Source organism: Myotis brandtii, unplaced genomic scaffold, assembly GCF_000412655.1.
Source record: "Myotis brandtii unplaced genomic scaffold, ASM41265v1 scaffold43, whole genome shotgun sequence".
Taxonomy (NCBI): domain Eukaryota; kingdom Metazoa; phylum Chordata; class Mammalia; order Chiroptera; family Vespertilionidae; genus Myotis; species Myotis brandtii.
In genome coordinates this window covers 1,487,737-1,499,525 of record NW_005366455.1, presented here as the reverse complement: position 1 = coordinate 1,499,525, position 11,789 = coordinate 1,487,737, and the positions used below count along the sequence as shown (strand labels likewise).

Genomic DNA, 11,789 nt, shown 5'->3' with positions numbered 1-11,789 from the left:
TTTTAATCCTTACCTGAGGGTATTTCTCCATTGATTTTTAGAGAAAGTAGAAGAGAGAAGGAAAGACAGAGAGAAATAGTGATGTGAGAGAAACACATCAATTGGTTGCCTCCTGCATGAATCCCAACCAGGGCCCGGGCTGAGGAGGAGCCTGCAACCGAGGTACATGCCCTTGACCCTTGACCAGGGAACCTGCAACCCAGTTGCATGCCCTTCACTGGAATCAAACCTGGGACCCTTCAGTCCGCAGGCTGATGCTCTATCCACTGAGCAAACTGGCTAGGGCAGAAGAAGTACTTTTAGATGTCTTAACCCATTTAATGCTCACAAGAAACTGAGGTGAATACTACCACTTTTCCGTGCTTTATGACAAAATACAATTATAAAGACAGAGAGCTTAAGAAACCTCTTTTACGTGCTAATAAGTACTGTAACAAGGAGTGAAACTCTAATAGCGTAGGTTTAGAGTCAGTGTTTTTAACCAATATCTTGTTTGACTAGAAGGCTTTCTTCAGACAGGCTTGCCCATTAACAAAATAGCTAATGTTACATCCCACCTACCCACTGCCCTCATTATGCCAGAACCCGATTTGCTTTATACCAGGGTTCTCGTTTTGTTTTTTTACTTCAAAATAAGATATGTGCAGTGTGCATAGGAATTTGTTCATAGTTTTTTTTTAAACTATAGTCCGGCCCTCTAACGGTCTGAGGGACAGTGAACTGGCCCCCTGTTTAAAAAGTTTGAGGACCCCTGCTTTATACCCAAAGTAGCAGTTACCCTCAGGAAGGCTCAAAAGCCCAGTTATTCGTCAATAAATGAGGCAGAAGATGCAGCAGTCCTACCTAATGAAGATCCTTGGGGTTGTTGCTATGAAAGGAAAAAGAGGGAATAAGGGGGGTTGGGCAAAAGAGAAGGAAGGGGAGGAGGAGTAGAACCATTCCTTGTAAGTCTTTAAGCTACTCAAGGTGAGCTCAGACTAGGAGCCAGGAAAAAAAATTAACTGGAGAAAACATACAATTTTGCAGTAATAAAGCCCTTAGGTAAGAGAGTGACACAGCTAGACACAAAATCAAGTTGACCTCATCTAAGAAAACCAATTTGACTAAATTTTATTTCTTCTAAGAGCCCCAGCCTCTCATTAACCTGGTTAATTGTTAGACCAGCAGGAGTAGGAGATGGGAGGGTGATGGGTCGCTTTTGGTCACTCTGAATTTAAAGTGCCCGTGAGACATTCCAGCAGATGTGCTCACCAGTCAGCCGGATGTGCACGTCTGGAGCGCACGGAAGAGGTCTGGCCTGACCCCAAATGTCCAGCGCTAGCCAAGATCTACACCCCTTCCTCTGTTTTTGGCATATTCTTTCAGGAGAAACAGTAAGCCTTTCTTCAGTTTGGATCACTAATTTCAAAGGTTTTAAAGTAAACTCAGCCCAGCCGGCGTGGCTCAGTGGTTGAGGGTCGACCTAGGAACCAGGAAGTTATGGTTTAATTCCCAGTCAGGGTACATGCCCGTGTTGCAGGCTCAATCCCCAGAGTGGGGCATGCAGGAGGCAGCCAATTAATGATTCTCATCATTGATGTGTGTGTCTCTCTCTCTCCCTGAAATAAAATATTTCAAATTTAAAATAAACAACTCAAAGATCTTGGCTGATTTGACTAGAATGCACCTGAATGTTGGCATACCCGTCCAAAAGGTGAGAATTGCAGTTGGCAGCCTACCCAGAACTCCTCTGTGGCCGTGGGCACTCACTGCTCACCCCTGCCCTTTACCAGGTTAGTAATAAAAACATGACTTAGCCTGCTTGCTCTTCCGATGCCAGAAAGAAAAAGCATCAGAATTTGCCCAACTTTGCGACTCTCTGCTATCTCATGGATAACACAAAGGTGGCCAGGTTAGGTTATATTAATATCTGCAAAGGCCATTTGTTACAGTTATTTTTTCAGAACACCATTCAGTACATATATTTCAACATCATTTAATACTCAACTTTTTAAAATTGAGAATTTAAAAAAATCATAATATACTAAAGAGAGAATCTAAAGAAGGTCTGGTTTTTGCATTTACAATCCGAACAAGATAGGAAAAATAAAACTGGAAATATGACACCTTTTAACTTTGGTTGTACCAGGGATTTAGAATGGTTATGATGATATAGCCATAAAAATCTATGTGAACTCTAAGAAACCAAAAACAACAGAGGTTGACTGCTAATCAAGGAGCACACCTGTTTGTACTTGGACTCAAGGCAGAGCTCTCATTCTCCAGGCACTGGGGTCCCAGAAACTTGTTTGTCCCTAATGTCTAATCAGTTACCACATGCTGTGCTTTACAATGTCGTTTTCTTCTTACTCCGATGGTCTCCACCCTTGGCTAGATGTTACGGAGGACTGGTGAAAGTAGGAGAAATCACAAGTCATAAATTTGAGTGGAGAAAAGTATTTAAAAGGATGGATTTGAACTGGATATAAAAATAAGGCAGCACCTTACAGATGGGAATGCTGCCTTTCCTTAACAGACACTAAATTATATCCTTGCCTCAAGTTGCACTTATAAACTAAGTTTTGTTATTATAATGTTAAATGTACCAACGGAATACCAAGCAATGGTAGAGGATTGAAGTAACACTAAAATAGCAGGTAAGTAGATAAATTAGTCTCCCCAGTTAATTGAGCAGCTCAATCTAAATTAAGAGTTAAGCAGGGTAACTGAAGAATCATCAGTTAAAAAAAAAATGGATATCCTATACAATATCTTGAGAGAAAATGCTGAGGGAAACAGAGAGATGGTTTACCATGTCTCACAGAAGAGGAAATTCATGTGTGAGTACATGACTATATTTATATACAGTACATGAGTGCATGTATGTGTATAAAGTATGGGGAAAAAATAAATTCAAGGTTCTACACTATGAGGTCTTAACAAACCTCTCCAACCTTTTCCTCCCTCTGTCCGCCATGGGACCTTTTGTTCCTCTCACAAGGGTTGACTTGATGTCTCTGCACCTCCCATCTCTTCCCCTTTCTCATACCATAATCCTGACCAGGTGTCCTCTACTGAGACCCTTTCTGCATCTTCGTGTCCTTCAAGGTCCAGCTCAAGTTCCATGCCTCTCACAAGCCCTTCCTGACAAGCCCAGCCTGGGAGTTTTCTCCTTTCTCCATGCTCTTTCAGTCGCTGTTGCTCACTCATCCAAAGAATCCCAACAATAGAGAGGAAAACAGAAGTTCCCTCGGAAACATTCCAGTGGACCATCTACTTTCTCTCACTACTGGGTGCCTTCTTGAGTCTTTGTGTCTGATCCCCTCAGCTAAAGGAGAAGTTCTTAATGGCAGGGATTGCGTCTTCACACACCTTTAACTCTTTCATGGCACAAGGCTGCACCCAATGTGGGTTTTGATGGACATCTCCTGAAGTGAAGAAACAGTATCATACAATGTTCAAAGGAAAAATGCTACATTCCCTATGAGAGCTCTGATTCTCACATACAAGACTAGAAAGGAAGAATTCACCAGAGTTGTCCTTTCGCTCAGTCCCCCCCCCACCCCCATGAAGATAAGACTATAGACTTGAAGTAGGATAAAGTGTGAACGTAAATGGAAGAGGAAGCTTAAGTAAGCATAGCCAGGCATGGATACTGGAGAATAAGATTCTCCTGAGCAAATGTAAAAGACACAAAGGAAAATCAGCAGTGCCTTCTTGAGTCTTTGTGTCTGATCCCCTCAGCTAAAGGAGAAGTTCTTAATGGCAGGGATTGCGTCTTCACACACCTTTAACTCTTTCATGGCACAAGGCTGCACCCAATGTGGGTTTTGATGGACATCTCCTGAAGTGAAGAAACAGTATCATACAATGTTCAAAGGAAAAATGCTACATTCCCTATGAGAGCTCTGATTCTCACATACAAGACTAGAAAGGAAGAATTCACCAGAGTTGTCCTTTCGCTCAGCCCCCCGCCATGAAGATAAGACTATAGACTTGAAGTAGGATAAAGTGTGAACGTAAATGGAAGAGGAAGCTTAAGTAAGCATAGCCAGACATGGATACTGGAGAATAAGATTCTTCTGAGCAAATGTAAAAGACACAAAGGAAAATCAGCAGCGCCCAGCCTGGGAGTTTTCTCCTTTCTCCATGCTCTTTCAGTCGCTGTTGCTCACTCATCCAAAGAATCCCAACAATAGAGAGGAAAACAGAAGTTCCCTCGGAAACATTCCAGTGGACCATCGACTTTCTCTCACTACTGGGTGCCTTCTTGAGTCTTTGTGTCTGATCCCCTCAGCTAAAGGAGAAGTTCTTTATGGCAGGGATTGCGTCTTCACACACCTTTAACCCTTTCATGGCACAAGGCTGCACCCAATGTGTGATCTGATGAACATCTCCTGAAGTGAAGAAACAGTATCATACAATGTTCAAAGGAAAAATGCTACATTCCCTATGAGAGCTCTGATTCTCACATACAAGACTAGAAAGGAAGAATTCACCAGAGTTGTCCTTTCGCTCAGCCCCCCGCCATGAAGATAAGACTATAGACTTGAAGTAGGATAAAGTGTGAACGTAAATGGAAGAGGAAGCTTAAGTAAGCATAGCCAGACATGGATACTGGAGAATAAGATTCTTCTGAGCAAATGTAAAAGACACAAAGGAAAATCAGCAGTTGTTCAACAGCAATCAGATATAAAAACATACCAGTGTTTCCTTGAGCATCTTCTATCTTATTTGGTGAGGGCGACAGGAAGGACGGCCTGGTGAAGTGAGGGCCCTGAAGAGATGGTTGTTGCGGCTGCTGCTGCTGCAAAGGCGTGGTCTTGAGGATCACCCTCCAGTCCACCTGGGTAACATCTGACCTTGATCGAGCATGCCCTGGCTTAAAGGTAGTGGTCTCATCCAACAAGTCATTCACAGAACGAGGTCTGTCCCTCCGACGCTGACAGATGTTGAAAAAATTAAAGGTTGATGCTTCCTTTTGATCCATCCAGGAGAGATTATCTGGGGCTGTCCCTTTCTGGACCATAAACTGTTCTTTGGTGGGGAAGACATTTTGAACTTTGGTTTCTAAGAACCTGGTCTGACAGTGGTCCCAAAGCATGCCCCCCTCGCCTAGGGAGGCAACATTTCTGATAGCACCATTGTCTGTTATGTTACTGAGTACCTCGTGCCCCACCAGTTCAGGGACTTCCTGGATCCCATAAACCTCTGCTTGCTGAACAGCCTTCTCTAGTTTACTGTCAAAAGTACTGAAGAAATCCTCAGTAACCTCCAGGGCCGGGCTGATATCATCCACTTCCAAAGCTTCCATGTTGCAGGCTCTAAGAGGCCTCCGCCTCCCACGCTGGCTCAGGAAACGGCTTCATGAGCATTTGCCCAACAGAGAGATGCTCTGGGCAACAGAGTTCTGGGGACCACTGGAAGGAACCTCATTCGCTGCCTGGAACAGGCCAAGCATAAGGGTGGTTGGTGTTTTCCCAGTCACTAAAAGCTGAGAATGGCCAATAACAAAGGTGCCGGGAGACAAATGTTCCTTTGGGATTATTCTTCAGTGAGATCTCTGTAAACACAACAGGAAGTGCTTGTCAAAGCAGTGCCATGGCAATCTTCCATTACCTGGAAGAAAATAATAAAAAGGACAACGTTGACACATAGCTCACTGTATTCTGTAGTATACAAATCTGCCCAATTACTTCCCCATCTTTCCCGCCCAAAGGTGCACAACACCTACACAGAAGGTCCACTGTCAAGTTCCACATCACTCACCGCTTTGTATTAGAACTTACACAGAGCAGAGTGGAACTCCTGATAAGGGGAATTAAGGTCAATAGCTTTTACTCACACAGAGAAGCCTTTGAGAGCAATTGTGAAAAGACTGCCCTGGCAAATCTCTGTGATATGTTGACCTAAAATAGTAAGCAAAAAAGACTAGGAATTCTCTGACTGGGCCTCTATGGTAATCAGTCTGCAAGTCAGAAATGCATGAGTCCTTTCACAAACCTTGAAAGCACTGATAATTTGTTAGGTTTAAAGGCACAAGAGGGAAGTAGAGAGGGAGAATCTGTCCTTTCACTAAACCTGAATGTCCCTGCGCTGTGCTTCCTAGGTTTAGGTTATGTAGTACCTAACGATGACTCTGGACTTCAGAATTCCTCCAGTCTTCCGGGAAAGAGGCTGTGAGGATGGCCTAGGAGGACAGGGCCAGCCTCTGGGCTGAGCAGAATAAATCCTAGCACTAACTCACTCTCTCTGGGAAACTGCAGACCTCCAGGACCAGGGCAAATTAGAGCAGACCTTGACAGTGAGGCTGTCTTCTATAGTAGGCACTAGCCATACATGGCTATTTCAGTTTATTAAAATCAAATAAAGTGCCTCAATCAAACTAGCCACATTTCATGTACTCAATAGCCACATATACCTTTGTATTTTTGCCAAAAAACAACAACAATGAGGCAAGAGCTTCCCCCCACCACCACCTACTTACAAATAGGTAAAATTAAGCAATTACAACTCCTTTGCAAGCTGCTTCAAAAGTACATAGATGTGTTTTCTTTTTTAAAAAGGCACCATTTTATGGTTAATTAAAACCACTTTTAGCACTTAGGTCATTAAACCGTTACATTTCAATCAACACCAATCTACATTGCTTACTGTATGTAAACAAAACTAGTATTACAGCCCTTTATTTTAAATGTATCAAGGAGGTTTGGAGTTCACCGAACTCTGTGGTTAACCTTGTAAATCGATAATGACAGTGAATTTGTCTACTTTTATATTTTGATATTTATTTGTCATCACTCATGAAGCAAGGCACAGATTGAAGGTTTGGAGATGAAAGCGATTATAATATTTTTCTAACTGCAGACACGGTTTTGCTTCCCATGTCTCCAAGAGGACTGGAGCCCCCTGAACTATGCAACAGGGTTTCACTACTTCTGTAATTCTGAAACGTGGGGTTTTGTTTTCAGTTTTATCTTGTGTGAGAGGCTAAAAAAAGAAATACATAATAAATCTTAAAGCTTTTAGTTCTTTCTTTACTATAATTTCAAATAAATATAATAACAAAATACGTTTCCCATTTTATACAATAGGCACCAAGGTGCAGAGAGCACTTATTCATCTAAGATTATATTATGGATGCTCCTTTTCTTACCCAGTGCTTACAATTCAGTATCAAGTTCTTTAATCACACTAGAGAGTAAATACCTTCCAAGTAATTTTTTTCCTTCCTTCCCTCCCTCCCTCCCTCCTTCCCTCCTTCCTTCCTTCCTTGTTCTAATCAAAATATCTAGGAGCATACCCTTTGTGCTCTTTGCTTGTGAGAAGAGCATTCACAGACTGGTGAGAAGCAAAGAGCCACTGACGGCCAGCACTCCTGGGTTGGGGAACACTTCTATCCCACATGTTCTAAACTAACCATAGGCCTTTGAGATCATGCTTTCAACCCCCACCTTTCACAGGAGACACTGCGGTCCAGAGAGAGTGAGAGGTCCCATGGACACTTCTGTACGCATTGCCTCATTTAGTCCTCATGAAAGGGTAGTAGCAATTCAACTTTAAAACCATTTCAACGCTGTGCTGTTTAACAGGGCAATCTGGAAATCACTCATCTCTCCTCCTTTCATCACTTAATAAGGTCACACCAGAATCAAGACACTAAAGATGGAAAGATGAATAAGACACACCTCTCGTCCTAAAGAGGCTCGGTCTATCATGATGCACCTAAGAAAATAAGTTAAAAAAAAATGGCTCTAGTTGGTTTGGCTCAGTGAATAGAGCATCGGCCTGCGGACTGAAGGGTCCCAGGTTCGATTCCGGTCAAGGGCACATGCCCGGGTTGTGGGCTTGATCCCCAGTGGGGGGCATGCAGGAGGCAGCTGATCGATGATTCTCTCTCATCATTAATGTTTCTATCTCTCTCTCCCTCTACCTTCCTCTTTGAAATAAAAAAATATATATTTTTTAAAATGCCTTGATAGAGGACAGAAACAGACAGTAGACACAGGCCACATATAAAAGCACAGGCACCAGACACAAATGTGAAGAAACCATCTTGGATGACAGCCCAGTGGGTTTTCCAAGGATTCCAGCCCCAGTCGGTATCTAACTGTAACGCATAGGAGATCCCAAATAAGGTTTTTCCAGCCGAGCCCAGTTAACCCAGAACCATGAGGGTGATAAATTGTGGCACAAAGTTTGGGAGTAGTATGTCACACAGCAACCAATAATCAGGACTCATCACTTCCGCAGGGAGGCGTTCTCTGGTGTCCCAGACTAAGTTAAAGTCCCTGTTTAGGTTTCGATGGCACCTGTACTTCCGTAAGTTACACACATCACAGTTTCAATGTCAATATCCCCTCCGGCAGCACTGTCTATTTTGTTCACCCTTGGACCCCCAGACACAATTGCAGCTCAATAGATATTTGTTGAACAAATGAATGTATTTTTTGAGTGGCTATCTTTAGAATCATTTGACATTGTTTTCTTTTTCTCCTTTTTGCTTTGTTGTCAGTACCTCTGATTTACAGCCCTCTCACCACATCATGATTATCTCTAGCAATAAACAATAAAGACAACTACTGCTTTAACAACAGCCCCACCCCAAATCAGTACTTCTATAATAATAAAAGCATAATATGCTCATTAGACCAGACAGCCGGACATCCTTCCAGACAAAGCCACAGTGGCTGCAAGAGCCGAGGACAGGCAGCTGTGGTGGCCGGCGGCAGCAGCAGCAGTGAGGTGATAGGGGTGGTGCCTTCCCCTGATCGGCTGGCTGGCCGGTCACCTCCCACAGAGGAAGGCCAAACTGCAGCTTAGGCCCGCTCCCTGCGCCCGCTCCCCACAGTAGGACATCCCCTGAGGGCTCCCGGACTGTGAGAGGGGGCAGGCTGGGCTGAGGGACCCCGCCCCCCCCCGCTAGTGCACAAATTTTCATGCACCGGGCTTCTAGTAGTGTAATAAATGAATTAACAGACCAGTGTGACAAATCCAAGTCTTTGCCTGTATTTGCACAGTACAAATTAAATAGATAAAGAGTTACTGAGAGTAGCAGTGATTTATTCATTCCATACATGTTTTCTGAAGCAGCGACTGTGTTCTAAGCATTGATGATACAACAGTGAACAAAAGAGATTAAATCTCTACCCCTGTGGCCTAGACGATGTAGTCCAGCCTCCTAAGAGGCAGAGGTCAGCAGTGACAACTCTGGGGCTCAGGAGGAAGGGGACTTCAATAAGTTACTTAACCTTTCTATTCCCAGTTTTCTCATTTGCAAAATCAACAAGTTAGTAATACCTCTCTCCTAGGACAGTTGAGAGAATTAAACAAGGCAATAGGTGGCATGGTTCTTGGCACAGGGTACACGAGCAACAAGCCTAAAAAGCCTCTCGCTGCCCGGTCAGCACCATCATCTTTCCTCTATGACCTCATACTCCCTCTGCCCTCCACCTGCCCTCCCATCTGGCCACACTGGCCTCCTGCTGGTTCTCAAACTTGCTGACACATCTCACCTCAGGGTCTTTGCCTTGGCTATTCCCCAGATGTCAACATGGCCAACTCTTTCCTTAAATAATTGTTCATGTCACCTTTTCAATGAGGCCTACCCTGACCACCCTATTTAAAATTTTAACACATATATCTGCCCTGGAGTTCTCAGTCCCCTTATTCTGCTTTTTCTTTTTAAATAAACTTTTAATTTTAGAACAGTTTTAGATTTATGGAATTATTGCAAAGATAGTACAGTGCATTCCCATACACCCCACATCCAGTTTCCTCCATGTAACATCTTATATTAGTCTGGTACATTTTATCACAATTAATGTACCAATGTTGATACATGTTGTTAGCTAAGGTTCCTACTTTGTTGTGATTTCCTCCATTTTCCCGTACTATCTTTTTACTGTTCTAGGATCCCATCCAGGATACCGCATGCTTTCAGTTCTCATGTCTCTTTCGCCTCCTCTTGGCTATGAAAAGAGACTTCCTTGTTTTTGATGAACTTACAGTTTTGATGACTACTGGTCAATGGATTTGTTTGATGTTTTTCTCCTGACTGGACTAGGGCTCTATGTTTTGAGAGGTAAAACCAGGGGTCCTCAAACTACGGCCTGGGGGCCACATGCAAATACAAATATTGTATTTGTTCCCATTTTGTGTTTTTACTTCAAAATAAGATATGTGCAGTGTGCATAGGAATTTGTTCATAGTTTTTTTTGAAACTATAGTCCGGCCCTCCAACGGTCTGAGGGACAGTGAACTGGCCCCCTGTTTAAAAAGTTTGAGGACCCCTGGGTAAAACCATTCTTGTCATATCCAGGTTGACACTGTCAACATGACTTACTACTACTGCTCATGTTAATCACCTGGCTGGGCCCTTTTCCCCTATTCATTTACTGACCTAACACACCACTTAGTGTTCAGGGTTTCTCTCTTCCAAGTAAAACATAAGCTCCTTGAGGACAGGCATTTATGTTTATTTTGTTCACTAAAGTATCCCAAGCGCGTAGAATAGTACCCAACACACAAAAAGGCTCTAAGCTGACACGGTGGAATGAATGCACTGTTATTCCTCTGAGTGAAGGTCATGGCCCTTCACTACCTCTCCACCTCTCCAATTGGCAGCTCCTGACCAACACTCACCTCGTGGTTTTACTCCTTCACGCTTTGGTCCTAGTTGGGAGCCTTACAAATTGCTCAGGCTCACAGAGCAGCCTGGGTTTGCCACATTGTACTCAATCGACAGTCTCTCCTGACCCCACCCTGCACTCCGAGCTACTTGAGCAGGCACAATGCCTTCCTGACCCTCCGATAGAATCTCTATTCTACGTCTTCATCCCTTTGGGCTCTGTTTACCACCCTTACCTGTTTTGGAATTTCATGTTTTCCATATTTGTCAGTATTTTATTATGTTGTATTAGGATGAACAGCCCTTAAATTTGCTACAAGGGTCTAATGCCAAATTTAAAATCTATGAGTAAACACCTTCTACTAGCTTGCCTCATCTGGTTTTGAAATTAATTCGTTAAAAAATAACATATTTGGACAAGGCAAAATATGAAGAGTACCTCCCTCTGACAAAAGTGAATTGGGTAAAACCAGTGTGTGGGTGCAGTGTGGTTTGCCTCAGCACAAAACTGGAAATCGGGAGCTAATTAGGACTGTGTTCCAAATCTGGCCCAACCAACCACACACTGGGTGGCCTCGGGCAAACCATTAACCCCTGGGTGCCTCACTCAGCTACCTGTATTCAATACAGTTGCTAATATCAAGTTGCTTCACCTGTGGATCATTCACGAGGTAGCTGTCCAAACATGCCTTTAAAAACTGTAAACTGACGTATAATTATGACACACGCCACTGGGCCTCACCCATTCAACAACCAGGTGCTCCTGGTCTCTCCCTCCGGGGAAAGGTTTGTCAGCCCAATTAACACAGTCAGCAACCAACTGCTGATGATACACTGGTTTCAGCCCAACTTGATGATCTATAGATATTTCACCTTATTTCTGTATAGAATACTCTTTCTGTAAAAAGGGTTATTTCCTCTATTTAATAGACTGAGAAGCTGAGGTCCATTGGTTAAGGTGGTAATCAAAGCTCAAACCCAAGAACCCATGCTTGCATCAGAAGGCAACAGGATGGAGAATCAGTGAATTGCTATTGTCTGACAAGGAAATCTGCTGTCTACATGCTCATTGGGCAAAGCTAATCAACAGGATGAATCCAGCAGTCCTCCCACACAGAGGCAGAAGCAGAGATGAGCAGTGAGACTAGCCCGGCCCACACAGAGATGCCATGTTCTCCCA

At 43.4% G+C, this 11,789-nt stretch overlaps 1 protein-coding gene across 7 annotated transcripts in view; it reads right to left on the bottom strand.

Annotated features, from left to right (window-relative positions):
- The window catches only part of PLEKHM3 (pleckstrin homology domain containing, family M, member 3), a 162,666-nt gene that overhangs the window by 145,922 nt on the left and 4,955 nt on the right, over window positions 1–11,789 (bottom strand). For all 7 annotated transcript variants that reach the window (XM_005874214.2, XM_014546076.1, XM_005874215.2 and 4 more), the window contains exon 2: window positions 4,684–5,598. In XM_005874214.2, the coding sequence (XP_005874276.1) occupies window positions 4,684–5,293 (610 nt within the window). In that variant the 5' untranslated portion in view covers window positions 5,294–5,598. The remainder of the gene's footprint in view (window positions 1–4,683; window positions 5,599–11,789) is intronic.